Consider the following 24,260-nt stretch of genomic DNA (forward strand, 5'->3'; position numbering starts at 1 on the left):
TGGGGCTAACAGAGCTCTGGTTAACCTAATTTTGAAATAACGTTCCATTTTAAATGTCATGCAGATTTGTTAGAAAGCATTAAGTTGAGTAATATTTTTGGAGAGCTTTTTGGACTTATAAAACTTATATGCCTTATAAAAATATCCTCTCATATATGTGAATAAAACACATGTGGAGGTTAATTTTCTTACATTTTATTAAAAAAAATTGTTTTTATAGAAAAAAGCTTTTCTGATCATTCATGTGTCTGGACAAAAAGATATGCAGATGTTTTGTATTTGGAGAGACTTGGGGACACTTGAGGACATCTGCGTGCAGTTTTGGGAATTTAAATGCCTGTTGATATCTCTTTACCATATTTTGTACACAAGTTGATCATGTTTGTGCACAAATATAAAGTAGATCTGGGTTGCTCCTAAATTTAGATATTCACTGATAAACCAAAAACAAAATGCGTTTTTTAAAGTTTTTTGTATTTTAGTGTGACTTTTATGTACACTGTATGTACATGCTCTGTCTCAAATTTCGGAAAGGTACAATCCTCTTTAATTTAAGTCATCAACCATGTGTGTATAGTAAATCGTTTTTGAGATATATTTAGAGATATTGACATCTGGGCAAAGCGAGTATCCGCTGTTTGAGCTGCAGGCTTTCTGTTTCTCTAATCTTTCCTGTTGCTTTCCTATAAAGAGTTGAAATGTATTCATTGTATATTACAACATCCACCATATCTGCTCTCTCAAGCCTCTCATCCTCTAGAGTAATTTTAATTCATTGATCTTTTCACTTTGTCCAAGAAACAAATCCATGCCCCCAAGACTGAAACTTATGTTTGTCTCAAAGGGAGATGATGAGGTTATATGAAGTTTAAGTTAAAAAAATGATGTGCAAGCATTTTCTATTACATACTAACAACATCAGGTGACAAGTAGGCTAATTGGATGCATGGATGGTAGACCTCCTGGGAAAGCTCAGCTGCTGCTGGAAGTGGTGTTGGTGGATGAGACGTTAAACTGAAGTGCTCAGTCACTGTGGTCACTAAAGATCCCATGACACTCTTCACAAAGAGTAGGGGGTTCTCTGGTGCCCTGGCTAAATTCCCAACCCTGGCTCTTTCAACTCGCTACCTAGTCATCCCCTCATTCAATTGGCAAAGACATTTTTCTTTCCCTTTCCACCTCAGCTGGTGTGTGGTGAGCATTCTGGTGCTGCCGTTGCATCAACGAGTTGGGTGCTACACATTGTTGGTGGTTGAGGCGAGTTTCCCCCTCATCACTGTAAGTGCTCTGAGTGTCTAGAAAAGAACTATATGAATGTAATGATCTAATCTATGTTTACTATTTTCTTGTTTTTCATTGTTATATTAACCTTACATAGTTTATTAAGGCTCCAAGGTTGTTGTTAACTAAATACATTTAATTTACAACAACCCAATACTGTAATAATACCAATATTTATTTTAATACTGGCAGTGCTTTATCCTTCCTTTGTAATTATAGAGGTTGGAGGTGAGTACTGGTGTGTGTGACTCTGTGCTTGCTTGTGTGTATGTATGTGTGTGTGTGTGTGTGTGTGTGCACGTGCGCCTGTGTATGGCGCCCCACCCAGGTAAATGACCACCAGCTGCCATTGCTTTTTAATCCGAAGGTGTACACCTGTGTGTGTGTAGGTGTGTGTACATGTGTGTGTGTTTACATGTGTGCATGTGTACGTGTGTGTGTGCGTGTGTGTACGTGTGTGTGTGCGTGTGTGTGTACGTGTGTGTGTGTGTAGGTGTGTGTGTGTGCGTGTGTGCGTGTATGTGTGTGCGCGTGTATGTGTGTGTGCACGTGTGTGTGTGTGCGCGCGTGATCGTGCATGTGTGTTTGTGTTTCATTTGCTTGCCTTTTATTTGTCAGTCATGCATGATCAAAGCTTGACTTTGAACAGTTTTATGGGTGAAACTGAAGGGGAACACATTTCAATTTAAGTGAGTTCACGGTGGTGGGTGCAGTTGAGTTTCTACTGAGCTTGTTCCAGGTTTCCTTCTAGATTGAATTCAAAGGACAAAGAAAAAGAAACTGCCATCAAACAATATTTTTTGTGCTTGCTTCTGTAGAAATATAAAGGGGATAAAGTAATAAAGAAGGATGAATTATAAATATTAATTGATATAAACTCACTGAGCACTTCATTAGGTAGAATTTTACACCAGCTTGTTAATGCAAATATTTAATCAGCCAATCATGTGGCAGCAACTAAATGGATAAAAGCATGCGGACATGGTCTAAAGGTTCAGCTGTTTTTCAGACCAAATGTCAGCATGTGTAATAAATATGATCTGAGTGACTTTAACCGTGGAATGATTGTGGGTGCCAACATGGTGGTTTGAATATCTCAAAATCTGCTGAATGGTGTGGAAAAAAAATTATAGTGAGCAGTACTAGATTCTTGTTGATGAGAGAGGTCAGTGAAGAAGGGCCAGACTCATTATGGCTGACAGGAAGATGACAAGTAACACAAATAACAACACATTACAACAGTGGTACTCAGAAGAGCATCTCTGAACACACAATGTGTGAAACCTCTGAAGTGGATAGGCTACAGCAGCAGAAGACCAAGTGTAAAAAAATAACTAAGAAATACCTAATAAAGTGCTCACTGAGTGTATGTCTTCATGAATATTTTTAAGATTGTTGAATCATAAACATACTGGGTACTATTCTTTCTCCATATCTTCATTTTATTAATAACAGTCTAGTTGGTTTCTTATCCAAGGTGATGCTGTCCTAATGCAATATAGTTATTGCGTGTTTATGGAATCTCTGATGGCCTTCAGGGTATGATTCATACCTTTGTGGCCAATGATCAGGAGTTCCTTCACAAATGTAAATGCTTCATTGTTGCTGTCAAAGCTGTTGGATTGCCCTGGTGAGACGTGTTCGCTCTAAACGTTTGATGTGCCTGTGCCTTTGAAATGGATGATTTTTTTAACCTCTACCCATGTTTTCTTGCAGTTGGGAAGACGTCTCTGATCACAAGGTTCATGTACGACAGCTTTGACAACACGTATCAGGTAGGCATTGTATGCCGGCACCACGCTGTGCATGTCACTGTAACTCTTCATTTGTAGACTACCATTCTCTTATCATTGAATGTGCTATGCGTCTTTTTTATTCTAAAGTTGTGAATTAAATAAAATTCTCTAGACGGAAATTGTTGACATGCACATTATACGCATTGATCCCTCAGAACAGAAAGCCCCAGAGTTTCAGAGACACAGTTCCTGTGTTTTATGTACTTATCTCAGAGGCGAAACACTCTCTTCATCAAGCTGCTAGCACTGACGTAGAGAAAGAAAATGCATGCTCCTTACTTGTTTTCACCCTATTGCATATCTGTTATGAGCTCATCTTACTGTCTTGTGTCGAAACATGATGCTACTTGAAGGTGCTGCACACCACCTCTTTGAAGCCACTCAACCTTGTGAGCTGTGTTGATGTCATATCTGCTCATCTCGTTAATTAACATATTCCCTCCCGTAATGAACCTGGAGTCTACTTTACTCTATAAGGGAACCAGATTTTCACACTTTCGGAGTTTTCCATATGGCAGTGCATTGCAATGGTGGGTTTTACCCAACAGCAGGCGTTCAAAGCGACACCTTTGAAACGTTGACAGTGACAGGCGACAGGCCTCAGAATACCCCCCTTACCTTTTGATGTGTCCTGCCCTGATGGCACCTCCTCCCCCTTCTCTGTATTCATTGCCCTGGGCAGTTTCTCCCTTCCTTGTTGAATTTAGATTGGCTCCCCATCTCTGTGGATAATATGTATGTTCGCATTTCAGCGGAGTGCCATGGAGACACTGACAATTGTTCAAGGGGAGAGTGAAGAAGGATTTGGGATTGTATTCCCCCTATTATCTGCCAGGGACAAGGCCTTTCATTCTTGTGATTAGGCACAGTAAGAGTGCAAGACAATCTATTGTCAGTTCTACTGGGGCCTGTTGCTGGATTAATTGCTAATAAAATATTATTGAAATGCTTTCTACTTTCTGTAGCAGGTAGCAGATTTATGCATTTATGAAAAATTAAGCATTTTGGCATCAGGCTTGGCAATTCTGGGTAATAAAAAACACTGGCCTTAAAAGTATTAAGCTACCAACTATCGTTTATAACTTTTGGTCCCAGTACTCTCAAGATGATTCCATGCTGAATTTTGAGGGAATTTGTCAAACACTCAAGAAACACTTTTTTTTTTCAAAAAACAAAGAGTTTGTGGATATTGAGAGACTGAAGCATTTGAGTTGACCATGACATACTGTGGGGGTAGGATTCAAGGCGCCCATTAAAAAGGGGCAGGAATTATGATTGTTTGAATACTGGAAATTCAAATGACAGTTATAGTGTTACCAACCAGCTAATTAGTGTCAAAATCAGTCAATGGCCATATGGACATACCTCTAATGAATATGCCAAGTTTCATTAGTATCACTCATGTGGTTAGGTCAAAAATGGGAACAGAGAAATTGGTGATCACATTTCTTAAATGTGTGACAGTCCAAGATAGCAACGACACAAGATAGAGATATGTTAATGGTGAGGGCATTTATCACTACGGCAAGTTTTAAATGTCTAAAAGGCAATATTGATTATTGATAATTGATAATAACAATGATAATTCCTCCAGATCATTTTTAAGTAAACAATGACATTCTATCGACGTTTCTCCATTTTTAGAATGAGAATTTTGTTCACTGGACCTTTGTCATGAAAAGATCACTGACTTAACCTTATTTCTTGTAGTATATGGATTTGGTGAGGTCCCCCACGCTTGTTTTACCATCCACATGTTACAAAATAAGGAACTGTAGTCACTAAAGCAATGGCATCTTAAAATAGGTTATATGGTTGGAATATATTATATAGCGCCTTTATCCTCACCAGCCCAGCCCTGGGATTTAAGGGATTTGAGGGTTTTTTCTAATCCATATTGGGTGAACCATGTAGGATTTACAGCCATTTTTATATATTTTTCCGCCGATTTAAGGGAACCAAAAGTAACTGAACAAATTAACTCAGACTGGAATAAAGTCGCCATATTCAATATTTTGTTGCAAATCTTTTGACTGCCTGAAGTCTATGACCCATTGACATCACCAGATGCAAGGCCTGTATTGCAGCACTCTTCAGCTCCTGCTTGTTTTGGGGGCTATTTGCCTTCAGCAAGTGAAATGCAGGCTCAATTGGATTGAAGCCAGTCAAGAACATTCCACTTTTTGTCCCAAAAAACTTCTTGGTTGCTTTGGCTGTATGTTTTGGATCACTCTCAAGCAACATCCAATCAGTTTTGACGCATTTGCTGGGATCTGAACAGACAAGATGTTCCTGTATACTTTGGCATTCATCCTGCTGCTACCATCAGCAGGGACATCATCAATGAACACAAGTAAGCCAATTCCAGCAGCAGCCATACATGCCTAAGCCATAACACTATCTCCACCATGTTTGACAGGTGAGGTGGCATGCTTTGGATCATGAACGGTTCCTTTTTACCACACTTACCATGTTTTTGAACACTGTGGCCTGCCCATTCTATTCTTTAGGCCTGCCAGGGGTTTGCAAATTGGATTATTTATGTATGTGAGATTGGCACTCAAAATGCATTCTGGGAATATGAGTTTGTAAAAATATGCTCCCACAGCTCCTAATCTCCCTGAAAATAGTTGGGCTCTTATCTTAAAGGAAGTGTACCCATGTGATTCCAGAGGCTATCACACTCTCTTCACCCACTATGGGAGAGATTCCGCTCAGCCTAATTGAAGCCACTCGCATTAGCGCAGACGAATTCAGCTATCGGGGGGAAGAACTGAGCATGTGGAGAGTGGCACACTTCCGGCTAAGTGCGCCTCTTCGCTGGCTCTCAGACAGCCAGGGCCCACATAGCTAAGGGCAGCTCTCCAGCCCCCCTCTCCATCAACCTGGCTTCACGTGCGCAGCTCCAGACTAAACGCATTTGCAGGTTTATTAATCACTCGATACGGCATCTGGCAGACCCTGTTTAATAACAGCTTGCCGGAATGCAAACGCGTGCCGATAATGTGAAATGAGGTGATTCATTCGGCTTGTGCACCCTCCCTCCCTCCCCTCTTCACCCCCTGAGTGAGGACACAAGGCTCAGCGGATTCCCAATTGCAGGTGTGTCAGTATTTAAGAACTGCTCTTCGATTTTTACAGCAAAGGCTGCACTTCATACCAGTAACATGACAGGAAATATTCTTGTAGTTAAAATGAGGTGAAGGACTAGGTGAGCCAGCACCATCTATATAGGCACTCACAATACAAATCGGTGCGGTGGTTGAATGGGTGGGACCAGGAAACTGTTTAGGCTGCCTATGCCAGTCCTTTGTACCTGCAGATCAAAGCTAAGACCAAATAGCTTAGCAGCCATGCATATGTTGCGTGATCTCCTTCCCCGGAGGGTGCCATTTTAATATTGTTTGTTGTCGCTGGCTGATTTGGTGACAGGTACTGCTCTAGCTCATTGTATGGGGCTTTTTTCCAGTTGGGCTCGCCAGACCTTCAGGTTTTATTTAAAGGTTGCGCACAGCAGCCGGGCTGTGATGTTTGCCGTGGCACAGCAGAAGGTTGTGAATTTATTGAAATGTCCGGTGTGGCGTAGCGTTTAAGAAATGAAGGAATGGCAGAAGGGATGGCACAGAGCCACTTTCCTCGGTTCGTCATCTTGCTTCCTGTCGAGCGGGATCGCACATCCCTTCCACGGGGAATATGCGATGTGACAGTTTTTCATTAAATATTTGTTTCACGGGGAATGAGTCAGCCCGGTAATGCCAGTTTATTTTGAGATCCGGGGATCTCACGAGGTGGCCCGCAAGTTTCAAAGGTGTTTGTGAAATCCCTCACTTAGGAGCCACTGCACATGTGGATTTTTTTCAAAGGGGAGACTAATTACTCAATTAAATAATGAAGGGCTTCAGTGAAACAACCAAAGACAGAGAGACTGCTTTGAGCTGGCTTTTGCTGTTTGTCTAATCGGATAACTTCAAATTTCTGTCATACTTGCAGACTTATTCCCAAAGTCAGGAAGACAGAGGTGGGGAGCATTCAAGAATTATTCGACACAGGTGGGAAATTATGATCTTATCCCTGTGAGGCAGTGTAGGTAATGGTGTAGATGATGAGGGGATATTGGTTCAGCCATCACATCACTTTGTAAAAAGGTGCTATGGACTTGCCACACCCTCCTACAGTCTGAGATTCTCAGTGTAGCAGAGGAGATTCTTCCATTCACAAATAATCAGGATCATTTACACAGTCATTATCGTCATCCAAACTGTTTAGTCTGATGGGTTAACACTCACCCAGGATCAGTGGCCTGGGGAAAACACCTACCGCACAATTACTACGGAGTGCCATTGTTTTAAGGCGTGTCTGTGTCTGCGTGTGCGTGGAAAGGTGGTTCCACGATCGAGTGAAAGGATGTTTGGGATTGTAAGGATTATGGCCTCGGAAAGGTTTGGGAAAGGGGTTTTCGAATGAAGGGGAGAAGCGGAGATACCGGAACAGGGTTAGGTAGAACAGGGGATACCGGAACAGGGTTAGGTAGAACAGGGGATACCGTTAATGGGTTAGGTAGAACAGGGGATACCGGAACAGGGTTAGATAGAACAGGGGATACCGGAACAGGGTTAGGTAGAACAGGGGATACCATAAATGGGTTAGGTAGAACAGGGGATACCATAAATGGGTTAGGTAGAACAGGGGATACCGGAACAGGGTTAGGTAGAACAGGGGATACCGTAAATGGGTTAGGTAGAACAGGGGATACTGGAACAGGGTTAGGTAGAACAGGGGATACCGGAACAGGGTTAGCTAGAACAGGGGATACCGGAACAGGGTTAGGTAGAACAGGGGATACCATAAATGGGTTAGGTAGAACAGGGGTTACCATAAATGGGTTAGGTAGAACAGGGGATACCATAAGTGGGTTAGGTAGAACAGGGGATACCATAAGTGGGTTAGGTAGAACAGGGGATACCATAAGTGGGTTAGGTAGAACAGGGGATACCATAAATGGGTTAGGTAGAACAGGGGATACCATAAATGGGTTAGGTAGAACAGGGGATACCGGAACAGGGTTAGGTAGAACAGGGGATACCGTAAATGGGTTAGGTAGAACAGGGGATACCATAAACGGGTTAGGTAGAACAGGGGTAAGGATAGTTTAAGAGCCGCAGTGGGGTGCAGTAGAATAGAGGGACGGTAGCTGGGATTACTGTGAATTGTAGAGATACCCTCCATCAGAAATCCAGCTTCCCAAGGGAGGTGCATGTAAGTGGCTGGCCGCTCGCCGTACATACTAAAAAGCTTCTATACCTCCAGAGAAAAAGAACTGCTGCCTGAATGCTGTCTGGGCTGTCAGTCAGGGCTGGGTATACAGTATTGTGTGTAACTGTAGTTCTGGGCTCTGTACTGTGTTTGCCAGGCAGCAATTGAAAGTCATTTTATTTCGTTATTTACCGCTGATGGAATTTAAATTGGGAAAACTAAAGCGAGCTGGACCTTACCAGCTGTGTTTCGGCATATGAAAGCTGTTGTCATTTAATATAATTTCATGTTATCTATTTTTAGTTGGTATTTGGTATTGACATGACCAAGACTGAGTGTTTGTCACTGAAAATATTGGCTGAAGTCATGGAGTGGTCACAGCAAAGTCGTTAAAACTGAAAAAAGAGGCATGAATCACAAATTGAGTGTTTACAAAGTGGTGGGAAATGATTGAAATAAAATGTGCAAATTTAGCAACATAACAAGTGCTTGAAATTTAAAAGAAAATCAGTGGGCAGTTGCAGCTAGTAAAAATCAGGGTTACTGTGCAAAAAGAAATCACAGAAAGCACTAAAAATGGGGGAGGCAAGGAACTGCCAAAAAGGGACAATAAGCATGGAAGCAGTGACACCTGCAACTTTTGTGACAAACATCCAGCCACATAAATAATTTCTTTTCTGAGACTGGGAGAGATGAAAGATGAAATAGATGAAATGAAATAGATGAAAAACCTGAAACCTCCTACACGATGTTCCCATTCCATCCCGCCAATAGTCAAGGCTTGCATCACGGCATTTGTTATGCACCAGTCGTTGGTTGTGTTAGTGGGTTGTGATTTCATTGCCTATATAATTGTTCTCTCCCTCTCCACATCAGCTGATGTGTGGTGAGCATTCTGGCACATTGGTGGTGGTTGAGGCAAGTTTCACTGTAAAGCCTTTGAGTATGAGAAAAGCGCTATATACATACATGCAAGGAGTTATTATAATTATTATTATTAGTACCTTTGCGTGAGTTAAAAGGTTTTTACATGTGCTAAAGGTCCTAGTAAATCAGGCCCTTACAGTAGAAATCTCCCCTTGTTCCCCGTTATATATACAATTTCACTATAATAATAGGCCTATTGCATGTTCTCAATTGTAAATTACCATTATAGCAAATAACACCACAAGCAAATAACAAGGGTAAATCCCCTCACCAGAAAAGGGGAGACAGTAACACTAGTAAATTTAGGTACAATGCAGATCACCCATTACACAAGTGAATGAAATGGGACATTAAGTGTGTAACTGCACATAATGCTCTGGTATAGAGCAATATTGTAGCTATATAGAAGAACCAAATAAAATGAGAGAATAAAGTTGTCTGGGACTGGAAGCGATCTGAGGTGTTAGAGGAGGTTTTCAGCCCACACTAGATGACAGACAGAGGTTCTGCCCTCCTGATTGATACATGAAACTCATTTCACCCCTGTTGAGCCAGAGTGGAGAGTAGACACAACATTGAAGGTGTGAGACTGCAAATTGGCCAGCGGAAGAAGATTGCAGGGACGCAGCTTGGATACGGTATGTGACAAGGGCTTACAGGTTAAGGAGAATTGTTCCTTTGACTGTCTGGTAAGGCAGGGTTTTAAATGTGGGTCTGTTGGCGGTGGAGTGGTTCAGTGATGTGTGGGGGGAAGCCATAGTCCAGGTGAGACAGTGGTTCTCAAGCCTCTTCTCAAGTACCTACGGCTGGTCCTGGTATTTCATGTGGTCCACCTCAAGGATACCCGATTCATTTTATCAAGGGCTTCATTAACTGCATCAGGTGTCCTTAATGTGGTGCAACTGGACTGGCTGGGGGTTCTTGAGGAGTGCAATGAGGTGAGACAACATTAGGTAGTCTGGGCTATTTGCAGAGTGTAGTAGGTGGTTAGGGATTATTCTGATCTTCATTAAGAACCTGGAGGACAGGGTCACTGATGCAGTGAAAAGGAGAATTTATCAGCACTGCAGTTGCGTATGTAAGTGCGTAGGTAATAAGTATTTTTTAATTTTCATTCCCAGCTATAACTAAAATTACAGTAATTCCAAAGACATTAAAGGCTCCATAACTACGGACTTTAAAACATTATAAAAATTAGATACACATGACAAATGCATTGCAAGTCTGTATCATGAATTCTGGTTGCAAATTTTATTTTATTTGAAAAAAAATAGATACAAAGTTGTAGGATACTTTCACAATAAATACAAGGAAATGTTTTGTAAATGGGGACTGTTCTTTTGTGAATCTGAAAAAACATTTGCCAATGTAGCTTCATCTTTAGAATTATTAGTATTGTAGTGGCTGTAAATAATTGAACAAAACATTCGGTAACTATTTGGGAATTTCAAGTCAATTGTTTCCCTGCAGGACCCAAAGCGAAAACTTCATTATATGTAGATCTATAAATGGACTATGTGGTATCTACATGACTGCTTGAGTCCATTGGTTAACAAACCCATCGGTGAGAAGTGATTCCTGGCAGATCCATTGATCCTGTACGCTGTAAGACACCATCCCAGTGCTTCCTGCCTCTGCAGTGGCTAATTCTGTCTCTCTATCGGGCAGAACTGTCCTGTCCGCAGTCTAATCAATTTCTTCTAAATTGGCCCTGGTTTGTCACATGGAGATAAGATGTATTGAGGCATAAACCCTGCTGACCTGGTGCATGTATTGACAGGCCTCTGCACCCGCTAGAAAAGCGAAAAGAGTCAAATTTATCCCATCTGTGCTGGTGATGTCATCTCTCTCTCTCTCTCTCTCTCTCTCTCTCACACACACCCTCTCTCTCTCTCTCTCTCTCTCTCTCGATGAAGATTCTATAAGGCTTCATTGAACTGTTATATCTAATCAATGAAGCTTAATTAAATTGCATTAGTGTGTGTTCTGCTGTTTGTCTTACAAGAAATGGACCTATTGATGCTGAAAGGGCAACTTGCCAACTGACATTTTGCTCAACTATGGATATAGCATTGAAAGCATTAAAAGGACACCCCTTTAAGCGCCAGCTAAATACCTCTACCTTTGTGGATGATCTTCTTGGAGATCATCCAAAGCTCCACAAAGATGAGTAGTTTTCCAAAGCCTAAAAGAGTTACCCTGTGTTTGATGTCAGTCGATGTCTTTTATTAAAACTCTATACTCTAGCAAAGCATTTGTATTTATGTTTGCAATTGACTATGGATACCTAATTTAAAACAAAAAAGAAGCTTTGCAGTGTTTAGAATACCATCTTTTATGATCAAGGCAGATGGATGGATAGTTTGGTGTCTATAATTTCAGACTCGTGTGCTTTTTTTAAACTGATGTTAATTTAACCAGAACTGGCGCTCAGACAGACGATAACAGACAGGAGGGTGGTGGTCCAAACCAGATCATTAAACTGTTAGGACCCAGCTTCTCTCAGTGCTATAAAAGTCAGGAACTCACCCAAGTCAGCAAACAATTACTTGAGAAAAGTAAAAGATTATTGAATGTCATGCTGGCCCTGTGGGAAGATCACTGAAACAAAACAACTTTGCAGTACAGCAACCTTCAACGTACTGGTCGTATGGCCTGGCTTAACCCTCCTATTATGTTGAGATTTTATGACCGCTTTTATGTTTGGGGTCTAATTGAGCCCAACAGTTTAAATAAACGCACAATTATTGTAGTAGGAATATTTTGATACTTTGATTGTTGCCTTCTTATTGTTTCTGACTGGCCTTTTATCCAAAAATATGAAAAAATGTGAGAAACCATTTTAGAGCCTCATGTACAATAAGTGAAAGTTTGGCACCTGTATAGGAAAGTGCCGCCAAAATCATCTGCAAAGAAGAATCTGAGATAAAAATAAAAATGGTTGGTAGAGGCATTAGCGTAGCAGTATGTGTATTGCATGTTTACCATTTTATCCCACCAAATTAGAAAATTAGAAAAATCATACAGTATCAATATGTTGGTTAACTGATTTTTAAGTGAATAGTCAAACAGTAAATGGGGTCAAATTGACCCCAAACATAATAGGGTTAAATACCCTTGGCCTTGACGCACATTGACGTCTTATCTGTCAGGTCTCATCTCGTACTTATAGGATGACAAAGGTTTTATTCATCAACATTACGTACATGCTTAACTATGCATACAGAACATTCCTCAACCCATCAAAAGATACTGGTCATTCCTGAAGCTCCTAGCCCTTTTTGTCCCTGGTGATATGGGCTTCTTCTCCAGAATACCTGCCTACTATGGCATTTTGGTGTTGTGGTCCAAGGCATAGTAAAGTGAGGCAAAAGCTTCAAGACACTCATCAGGAGAAGTGTCCCTCAGGCTCTGTGTGTGTGTGTGCAGGCTTTGAGTCACAATATTGCACAAAGGCGCTTTAAATAGAAACCGCAAGTGGTGCCACTGGAGCTCCAATGTAGTATTTTTTGTTTTACTTTTTTTTTGACATTTTTGTTTTAATTGAATTGAATTTCATTTCATTCATAGAGGGCAACTTGGAATCACAGCAGAATGGGTCAGACAGGAGCTCAATGCATTTTAACATTGACGTGCGGTTGTTAAAAATTGAAAAGGTTATGAATAATTCCTGCGGATTTCATATGCGTGTGAGCTGTTCTCTGTGTGGCATTCTATATTTAACACAGGAGTGAGAAAAAGACTCATTCCGCCATTCAGCATGAAAACTCCATCCCCTTTGTGCTCCCAACATGATGGTATTTAACAGTGAAGAAGAATATAGCAGCCAGCCATTGTTTCCTTTCTCTTATTTCCAGAATTTTCTTTCCCCTTTCAGAATCAATTTCAAGATTCGGTCAAGATTGACTGCATTGCTTTGTCCATCACAACCGTCCAAACCTCCCTCGAAAGCAAAAGCAATAAGTTACTGAGCAATTGCTACAGGAGATAGCTATACTTTAAACTGTGTCCAAAACAAGCAAGTATGTTGTCTGTTTATTTGGCCGCAGGAATGTTTGCATAGATAACGTTTAGCGCGTAGACTTTTATGTATCTGGCCTGTAGGTATGGTCATGTCACTGCCTTTAGAAGGAGTGATAGGCAGCCTGCGGTGCATGATCCTTTTTTGGGGACAGACACTGTGAGGTCTTGACTCTGGCTGCCAAAGCCCTGGAGAGAACCCACTGCAGCAGCCTGCATTGCCAGGGAAACCAGTACGTGACTCAGATGCTGATTCGCTTGTCTGCTGTGAAGTGGGCAGAGGGCAGCATGCTGCGCTACCCATGCTCACAAGCGGAGTGTAAAATGGAGACAGATGCTGGTCTATGGGGGCTGTGTATATGACAAAGATAGAGTCTGTGCGTAAGATGGAGACGTAGGCTCGGCATTAGAGTCTGTGTGTTAGATGGAGACAGGCTTGATCTTAGAATCTGTGTAAGATGGAGACATAGGCTTGGCATTAGAGTCTGTGTTTTAGATGGAGACATAGGTTCAGCATTAGAGCATGCGTAAGATGGAGGCAGAGGCTTGCCATTAGAGTCTGTGTGTTAGATGGAGACAAAGGCTTGACATTAGAGTCTTTCTGTAAGAAGAAGACATAGGCTTGGTCTTAGAGTTTGCATAAGATGGAGACATTGGCTCAGCATTAGTCTGTGTTAGATGGAGACAGGCTTGGCATTAGAGTCTGTGTAAGATGGAGACATGGGCTTGGCATTAGAGTCTGTGTGTAAGATGTAGGCAGGCTTGGTCTTAGAGTCTGTGTGTGAGCTAAACAGACAGAGATACACTGGGCCTTAGAGACTGTTTATATGACAGATACACTGGGCCTTAGAGACTGTTTATATTACAGATACACTGGGCCTTAGAGACTGTTTATATTACAGATACACTGGGCCTTAGAGACTGTTTATATGACAGATACACTGGGCCTTAGAGACTGTTTATATTACAGATACACTGGGCCTTAGAGACTGTTTATATTACAGATACACTGGGCCTTAGAGACAGTTTATATTACGTAAATGCACTGGGCCCTAGAAACTGTTTACTGTATGATAGATAGAGACACTGGGCCTTTATATGGCAGGGAGACACTGGGCATATAGTAGACAGTACAGTATATTGTGAGCCATATTATGATCATACATGGAACAGGCAGCTAAAAGCTGCTACTACCTCTGTCTGATTTTCAAATAGCCAGGAGCTTCTTTGAAATTGCAAGAAGTCATCCCGCAGTGCATATTATTGAAAAAAAAAAAATTCATCTGTGTCCCATAAGACACTGCGCAGTTCATTATTTCACCCTTGCGTGCGCACACATCTGTGTAATTTGCACAAACACGCGGGGAAGCAGTCGCGCGTGGTATCGGTTGGTCGATGCTGATCTAATAAACTCGTACTGAATACGGTGGGGCAAAAGCCCGCGTCTCTTGTGAACGCCATTAGCAAAGCTACGCCCTGAAGATTAACCAGTTCAAACGGACACGTCCCTTCTACACGAGCTAACCGTGAGGCACACGTCTATCTGCCCTTCTGCTCTGCCCTGAAGGCAGCCAGGGCTTCTCTCTTCCGGGGTCCTGGCCAGTATCCCCCCGTATTTTCGTTATCAGTAATTGCATTTGTCAGTTGCAGGCCTTATCTTCCTGGACAAGATTATACACAAAGGCTATACATTTGAGCGGCAGGTGCACATGACTGCCCCACGTCTTTATCTGTTGTTGGGAACTCATCCGCTTCACTCCAGACCCTCGATCAATAAGCTTCCTGCTCCACTCTAAAAGCCAGTATCTCTGCCACTTCCCGCTTCCTGGCCTCTCTCAGTACTAAGTTCTCCTGGATCTGTGAGTCAGCAAATCCAGATATGCTTGAAAGTTAAATGAGATGATTCACTCAAGAGCTACAACATTAAACATTAAACATTCCTAATTTCATATCCAAGCATTTATTGTTCTGCAACAATTGTTCTTAAGTCCGTTTTCAAAATTCCATTTACCATAACATTCCTTGGCCTGTATATAGTAGTGGTCTGTCAGATTGAAATGATATTGTTTATAGTATCACACCCTTCCCAAGTAGCAAGCCAACGTAATTTTGTCCTGGGGACAAAGGTGGTTTGGCCAATGTTTGGCCAACGTAACCAATTTGGTACCAGGTAGCGAGTCAATGCCAATAAATACATTATTTCCAACATGCCTTTATTGAAGAAATTGCACATGAACAGCCAATCAATTTAACAGAACATCTAAATTTAAATAGATACTATACATTGCAGTTCAAGCAGTCTTTTGCGATGTGTTTATCTTGCATGTTCATATCTCGATGGCTTCAAAGTAAATAGTTTCCCCTATTGCAGTTTTTTCAGTACCCTTTGGTGGCAAATATGTAGTTTTGTGTTGCAACTCTGAAATTCCATAGTAATGATAATCATTTTAGTTTGGTTTAATTCCAAAACAGAGGCCATTTATTCAGTGTAATGTTGACCTAACAAACGATGTAATGTTGACCTTGTATTGCCACAAAATCATACTCTATACACTGTATATAGAGTAGATAGTATGGGTGTAGTTTGTGAAGGACATTCTTTGGGAGAGTGTAATATTTTTGGGTGCTGTTCTCTGCCCTTACACTTCAGGGCAGCAACCTTAGCTAACTCAAAGCTAAACCGCCCAAGTGTGAAATGTTTGGTGGATATGACAAGATTTACTTTTCCACAACCCAGAGTCTCCCTTGGGATTTCTGCTCACTTCAAAGCAAAATGGTCTGTCTAGGCAAAGCCTGGATTCAGTGTGAGCTTGAAGCTTAACTGTTTGCAGTTCTGAGGCACAAGGAGAATTTTGCATGCCTTGCAGTACTATGAAAATCTATACACCTGTTTCAAATGCGGAACGTTCTAGCTTCAGCACTCATGCGTCTCTGGGCTGTCACCAAGCACTGAGATTTCAAGGCCATTAGGCCGGTATGCTAATTGGGAGCAATTAAACTTGCATGTTCCTTTTCTCTCAGTGAAGCGGGCGTGGGTTCCCGCGATTTATGTTCAGGCCACGCCAAAGCCGTGTCCTTCATTGGCGACATGCATGGCGGTGGCTATGCCCTGTTGTCAGCGCGCCATCATTTGTCTAACGAGGGCTGAGGAATGGCGGTAGAGCGCTGGGCCATGTCATCCTCGACCTTGACTGCAGGGGGATCGGTTGAGCCATGCACATGCGGGAACAGTGGCTGCAATGTGACTGCATGCGTGAAAGGCCCCTGTTTTCTTTGTTGTTGTTTTTTTCAAAGCCCACTGCAGGTTGTTTAATGACAGAAAATCAGTTGCCAATGTGTCAAGGACCTGGCAATTAGGTAGTCAAGGATAATTGGAAAATGACTGGAGCGCAATCCCAGGGTGCTGTGCAGGTATAAAATGTATATCACATCACAGGGCCCACTGTTGTTTTACTGGCTGGTAGTGCCACTTTATCCGTTTTATAGCTATATTTAATGACATCAACTAGGGTGTTTTTTCCCAATAATTCCTTGTATTTTAAGTTAATATTTTTCCAGGAGTATGTTATGTCTGTCTCTTGTTAATACCATTTGCAAATATTCACTTCTTGTAATACTGTGTTTTTTTATGATTACAGGCTACAATCGGAATTGACTTCCTATCAAAAACCATGTACTTAGAAGACCGAACGGTACGTTTTTTGTTTTTCACGAACTGACTACTTCAAATTATCTGCAATTCAAATGTAATTTGCTCAAGATATAATGCCTTGGTTTCTGGTGCAGTCACTGTTTAATGCTTTCCATGTAATTCAGCCTTTTGTATGAGCTTACGGCAGTGATTTTCTAAACTACATAATTATACACAAAAACTTGATTGATGCTGTTTAGCCCCATGATGTTTGAGACAATATAGCTGTTCTGTAACTGTTCAAACATGTATATTGTTTTTTCAAACACCATCTTTTCGGATTGTTGTTTTGTATATTGTAATGTCATTGTAAATGTAATGTAAATGAAATGTAATTAGGGAATGGCAGTTTACCTACATACAGTAAGGGCATGTCTGTTCTTAGCCTTACTGAGGTTTGACATACACTCTGAGAAATAAAGGTACGTTGGAGGTAAATGTTTATTCTTTACGGAACAAATTAAGTTATAATAATTATAATAAGTTATCAGCAAACAAGTTAATTAATTATGTATTGTTTGTTAGGGGTAATTTTAGAATACCTATAGCAGTGGTCCTCACTCCTGGTCCTGGAAAGCCACAGGGTGTGCTTTTGTTGTTACTCAGTTTTTACATATGCTGGCCTCTGCAGTCAGCATGTACAGTAAGTGAAGCCAAGCTTTGCTGGCGGTTTATATTTGCAATTGAACACATCAATACTTCATTAATACTGCTGTGCAAGTTGCTTTTTTCTGTGAAGGAAAAATGTAGGACAGATTCACAGTGTAATTGTATGTCTTTAAAATACCAATTTCAAATTGGGGTGAAAAACTGTCGTACCCTGTGTTTATCATTGCAGGTCACACTATGAAGTATTTGATCTCACTGTTCAGAAATTTCCTCTCAACTCTTTCTTGATATTCTTGAGTTCCAGAAATGTGTAATTAAAGACATTTGTGTTAAAACATTGTTAGAAGACCATTGTAAATCCCTTCCTATCATTGACAAAGGCTCACTGACATGTTGACTCACCCTCTGCCTGTGTTTATCATCCTTAAATTTGAGTTTCAAAATATACATTTGACCGACTGGCACTGTACCAAAACATAGCACAGTTGTACAATAATTCAAGCTCATTGGTTGAAAATTGGTTCTAATTGCCACAGCCAATGGTGTGGGCGAGGGGCCTTATTCTGAAACATGAGCTAGCATAAACCTTGGCCAATGCCCAATGGAGTCTACCAGCAAGCGATCCTTAGATCCTACTTATCCTTAGATTCTACATATCCTTAGATTCTACATATCCTGGAGTTAAACCAAAGAAAATCATGTCTTGTGTGCGTACCCACAAATCTCCGTGCGTGTTTAGCTAAACCTAAATTTGTCTCAAAGTGTAAGTTACAGTTGCATAGTTTGCGGTAGACTATCATATCTTAGTTATATAAGCCAGCTAGTTACATAGCCAAATAACCTGCTTGCTCATAATATAGTTGGTTAGCTAAAGTTAAAACCCCAAAAAGACAAAACTATAAATACTGTTGTGTAGCACAGTGAAGTCAACATATCATAAAGTCAGCATCAAGTCAAATGTTCTTAGTAGAACACTACGAAAAGATGTTTGTTACAGTCAGTTTTCCAAAACAGTGCATGAAAGCCTGGGTTTCAATGTCAGCACATTCAGAGAAGGGAGGGGGATACAACACTTGGTTTCTTGGGTCTGAATTTGTTGCGGATATTAAGGTGAAAACAAAACCAGCACAGAGTGTGGCTCTTCAGGACCAGGACTGAGGACCACTGTCCTATAGGGTACCACCCCATTGACAAGCATATATAAGCCCTTATAGTGAACTGTACCTACAGTGGGGTCAAAAAGTCTGAGACCCAATTGAAAATCTGGGATGTTTTTTTTCATGTAATCCTGGGAACTGCTGCACAATCCACAACCACCTGACCTCAATTTAAAATTTTCAAGATTCAACTTCTCCCTCAAATAGTTATACAGATAATATAATTAGTAATGAAAACGTGTGCATTAAATTAGAAAAGAATGCAAAATAGAAGCATTTTCACTCGTGATCTCAGACTTTTGGACCCCGCTGTATGTAGGCAGGGTGGGCGGGGAGGGGGGGCCGTGCCGCCTGGGTGTGGATTAACTGTGAATAATCTCACCCTGCTCAGCCCTGTTCCTCTGAACTCCAGGTGAGGCTGCAGCTCTGGGACACGGCGGGACAGGAGCGCTTCCGGAGCCTCATCCCCAGCTACATCCGCGACTCCACTGTGGCCGTGGTGGTGTACGACATCACGAGTGAGTGACAGACACGAGGCAGGCTCACAGCCACGCGCACACACACACACACGCACACACACACATGCACACACACACTCACATACATATACACACACATGCACACACACATACACACACACATATACACACACACACACTCACATACACATACACACACATACATATACACACACACACTCACATACACATACACACTCACATACACATACACACACACTCTCACAATACACATGCACACACACACACTCTCACAATACACATACACACACACACACATACACATACACATACACACACTCACACACTCTCACATACACATACACACACACACACTCTCACAATACACATACACACACACACTCACACACTCTCACAATACACATACACACTGTGGAATTATTTTAAAATGTCTTGACCCAGGCCTGAACTTGACCCAGACCTGAACTTCCATAGATCTATGAATCAAAAGTGCTTGCAACTGCACAAACGCTGCATGTAGGAAGTTTCAACCAGATGGTGTTAACCGCAACCTTAAAAAATAGAGAAGTGTTAGGGAGAACAGGAACTTCTAGGCGGGTGACCTAGGTCACCCAGATCGCTCTTAACAGTCGAAAATAACTGTCTTGAAGTCACAAGAAAATACTGTGGCTTCTTGGAATTAAGGATAAGGATGCCTTCTGATTGGAGGAGAAGCAGATGTTGTCAGTCCATCACAGACGCCGACCAATCAGCATAGGCTCATGAGGGAATAAAGAGTGGTTTGAAGTTGGAAGAAGGGTGCGCGCTGAGCAAATTGGTTGAGAGTCTGCTCAGTTGTTATCTGTATTCCTTGCTTACTAAGTTGTCTCATTAAATAGTTTATCATTGAATTTGGTCTCAAGTGTCCTGTCTTCATCCCCACCTAAACGAACACGCGGAAGAGGAAAATAAATTCCCCAACAACACACACAAACACACACACACACACACGCACACACACACACTCACATACATATACACATACGCACACTCACATACATATACACACACGCACATACACATGCACACACACACACGCACTCTCACGCTCTCACAATACACATACACACACACACACACTAACACACACGCACACACACACACACACACATGCACACATATACACACACGCACACTCACATACATATACACACGCACACACACATGCACACTCACACACGCACTCTCACACATATACACACATGCACACACACGCACACTCACACACAAGCACACTCACATACATATACACACATGCATGAATTATCACCCTCATGTATATAGGCACACACAGACCAACATACATATACACACACATGCATGAATGAACACCCTCACACATGTGGGCGCACACACACACACATGCATACTCACATACATGTACATACATGAATGAACACCCTCATGTATCTGGGCACGCACACACAGGAGTTATTTTACAATCCTGATATCAAGATTCCCGTTCGCTTGGCATTCCCTTTGTAGGTCTGAGGGTTTCCAATGCATGTCTTTATTTAAGACATCAGCAGTATGACCATGTAAACCAGTCCCACTGGGGCCCATGTTGGTATTTCTCTATAAAAAAGGACAGTTTGATTGTCCTGAAATCCCATTGTAGCATATCAGGGCTTGGTTTTAATATGGTTGTAAGCGAGAGGAATGGAACCACGTTAAGATCCCAGCCCTGGGGAGATGAACTGTAAACCTAATTTTATAGGCAAACATTGCAACCTTGCTAAAGAGCACTTTCATTTTCACCTTTAAACAAAGGCAAGTCTTTCCTGTTGGTTTGGGACAGTGGGGTGAACCTTGGTGATCGTAAGCTATGTGTTCTGAAATGATTCTCACATTTATAGGGATAGGGATTATATTATAACCCCCCCCCCCAATATTATAAAACAGGCCAAATACTAGCCTCAGCCCCTATATAATTGGGCCACCAATAATATAGCGTGATGATGAGAACACAATTTCAGGCTAGGTGTTTATTACCGAATGTTGCGATTCTCAGGATCTATGCATTTCAACGCCTCAATATTCCAACTAAAGTTATGCCCTTGGGGGGTCAGGGACATTTCTCATGCATTGTCTATATATTACATTATGGGTAAGTACTGTGATGCCTAACATCTGAACACTCAGAAATATTTTGCCCCCGTCATGAATTGAATTTGAATGAACAATAGTTTGTTTCTGAGATTTTGAAAGATGCCTTTGTTATAAATCCAGGCATCATATATCCTAACTGTGCCTTTTACACAGTAATGCATCTCCTTTTTCTCCACAGATATGAATTCCTTTCAGCAGACTTCCAAATGGATCGATGATGTCAGAACAGAAAGAGGAAGTGACGTCATCATCATGCTAGTGGGCAACAAAACAGACTTGGCAGATAAGAGGTGAGCTCTTGCGTCAGCTGTGACTATGTAATCGAGCGTGCAAGTGCCCTCACAAATGCTGTCGTGTGATCCGACACACCGGTTTCTGTTTATGGTCAAACTTGGCACCTACACCACCTGATATTACTTTATTTGATTAGAGGCATGGACGCATCCAAATGATTCTCCTTTTTAAGGTCACTAAAGGACAAGTCTTTTCTCCAAGGTAGTGTGTGATGCAGGGAGATTTCATGCCTCAGCAACTTTGAAGTTTGAAAGAGAGAGACAAAAGCGCTGAACCGTAACTAAAACATTTCCAACAAGCGTCCAAAAGAGGCCTCCTCTCGTTAGTATGGAAGCAGATCAATGGGCGCCTAATTGGCTGGGGATAATGTGAAGTCCAATGACTCCTGGAATCTCTGCCATGGCACGCTGCCCACGGTCATTCCCGGGGGAGGGAAGAGGTGAAGCAGACTACGGACACATTTTAGCCATTAAAGGATCTCCACCAACTGTCTTCTTGAAGCATGCAGTTAAAAAGGACCAACTGGTTTGAGACATAACATAACATAAGGCAATGGCCATTCAGCCCATCAATGCTCGCCTTTTCCTACCACTAAGTGTACCTACTGCTTAGTTTACCTAAAAGCTAAATAGGATCTAGCATCTTATCAAGCCTGGTCTTGAAAACCCATTACATTACATTACGTGGCATTTAGTCGACGCTCTTATCCAGAGCGACGTACAACAAAGTGCAAATCAAACACAAGAACAAGTGCAAAAGTGGACCTGAGAGGACAGTACTGTTCTGAGTCCTAGTGTAAACATACAGAAATTCAGAACCCTTGAATAGTACAATCAACCCCCAGTGTTTCTGCTTCCACTACATGTTTTGGCAAGCTATTCCACACATTGACCACTCTTTATGGAATTTCTCCTTAGCCAATTTCCATTTGTGCCCTCTCATTCTGCTAACTGAACTCACCTTGAAGAATTACCTATAATTCACTTTGTTAATCCTTTAATGAATTTAAAAGCTTCAATCAAGTCCCCCCTTTTACTCATTTTAAAGAGATTAAGCATTTTAAGTCTATCCTCATAGCTCTTATCTTTCATATATGGAATCAATCTGGTTGCTCTTCTCTGCACCTTTTCCAGCACCTCTATATCGTTCTTATAGTGTGGTCCCCAGAACTGCACACAGATGTACCACGGAGTCCATGCCCTCTGTATTATACATTATCATGTACAATCCCCAAATAGAGAGAGCTCAGGAGGATGGGCACATTTTCTGTGGCCGATTTACTTTCACAGTTCAGTTTGACTTGTATGCCCCATGGCCATTTCTCATCTCTAATTAAAACCATTGGTGCTGTACAAGGTTCTGTTATGTTTCGTTATCCCTGAGTGACTATTTAACAGTATGCGTGTTGTTTCAGAATCAAATGAGGGCGGCAGTAAATAAGAATTACCCAAGGGAGCCAGTGTTTTCCTTCATGTTAATCAATGACCTTCTTCCTCTCCCTCGTCCTCAGCCTGCATAATATTGCCCAGACAGATCCGTCAGCTTCCTCTAGACATTAATGTTTCTTCTCCCGTCCGCAGTAATTATTGCACGAGAAAATTACTCAGCACAGCTACCTCACTGGAAAGACACATTTCTGTACTTTTAAGTCCATGAAATTTAGATGAATGTTGTTTGCTATGAAAACTCAAGTGGAGCACCGTTTACAAAGCGTTTTAGCTGGATTTGGGATTAATTGCCATGCTAGTTTGAAGGCTATTTTCAGACTTATGAATAATACTGCATCCATTTTGTGAGTTACTTCTTGTTAAAAAAGAGGGACAGGCCATGCTGGTAATTCAAAATGACAATAGGTTTTAGAAGTAAATGAGAATCTCTACACTGTATGTCTCCACTGATATCTGTGGTCATTTGTCTGTGTCTGAAAAGTCTATTGCTATCTGTCCGGTATACTTTGAATTGCATTTACATTTATGCATTTAACTTACATAGGTTCATAATGCGGGTTTATGCAAGGAACAGTGCACAGCCCACAATAGTAGTTAATACATAATCATACAGCATATTCAAAAATAAATGGGTTAGGGAGTATTGTCTTACAGTAGATGTAGTATAGATATGGCGAATAAACCTATGACAGATGTTCAGTTCAGAGTTCAGCATTACAGTAGATGAGGCAAAGAGCAATTTAAAATACAGTATGTTTTAAATCTGCAATAAATGTTTTAAGGGGAAAAACAGGTTTTTTTGTTTAAGAAGAAAAATCAATTGATCAAAAAAATGTTTTCAAATGTTTTAAATGCTTTAACCAAAAGATGGGCAGTTACTCTGTTCTGATTATTTGTATGGAGCCCCTTCCACCAATCAGGGAAATGTGATTTCCTCTTTGGGGTTAGGTGAGTGTGGGGTTCAGTGGCCTGGTGGGAGTGTATGTTCTGATGATAGACTTCAGGTTAGAGAGAGCTCAGGTTAGAGAGAGCTCAGGTTAGAGCGAGCTCTGTCCCTTGCTACACCATTAGGTTGGGGCGAGAGGTTTGTACTTTGTACTTGGATAGAGATGGAGAGAAGAGGCTTGACGTGTGTA

At 41.4% G+C, this 24,260-nt stretch overlaps 1 protein-coding gene across 2 annotated transcripts in view; it reads left to right on the forward strand.

The window, feature by feature from the left end:
- The window catches only part of rab6ba (RAB6B, member RAS oncogene family a), an 86,301-nt gene that overhangs the window by 36,059 nt on the left and 25,982 nt on the right, over positions 1 to 24,260 (forward strand). Inside the window, exons 2-5 of one of the 2 annotated variants that reach the window (XM_061237922.1) lie at positions 2,998 to 3,056; positions 16,916 to 16,969; positions 19,126 to 19,252; positions 21,561 to 21,672. In XM_061237922.1, the coding sequence (XP_061093906.1) occupies positions 2,998 to 3,056; positions 16,916 to 16,969; positions 19,126 to 19,252; positions 21,561 to 21,672 (352 nt within the window). The remainder of the gene's footprint in view (positions 1 to 2,997; positions 3,057 to 16,915; positions 16,970 to 19,125; positions 19,253 to 21,560; positions 21,673 to 24,260) is intronic. The other variant, XM_061237924.1, reaches the window with a different exon arrangement.

This window comes from Conger conger, chromosome 4 (genome assembly GCF_963514075.1).
Source record: "Conger conger chromosome 4, fConCon1.1, whole genome shotgun sequence".
Taxonomy (NCBI): Eukaryota; Metazoa; Chordata; class Actinopteri; order Anguilliformes; family Congridae; genus Conger; species Conger conger.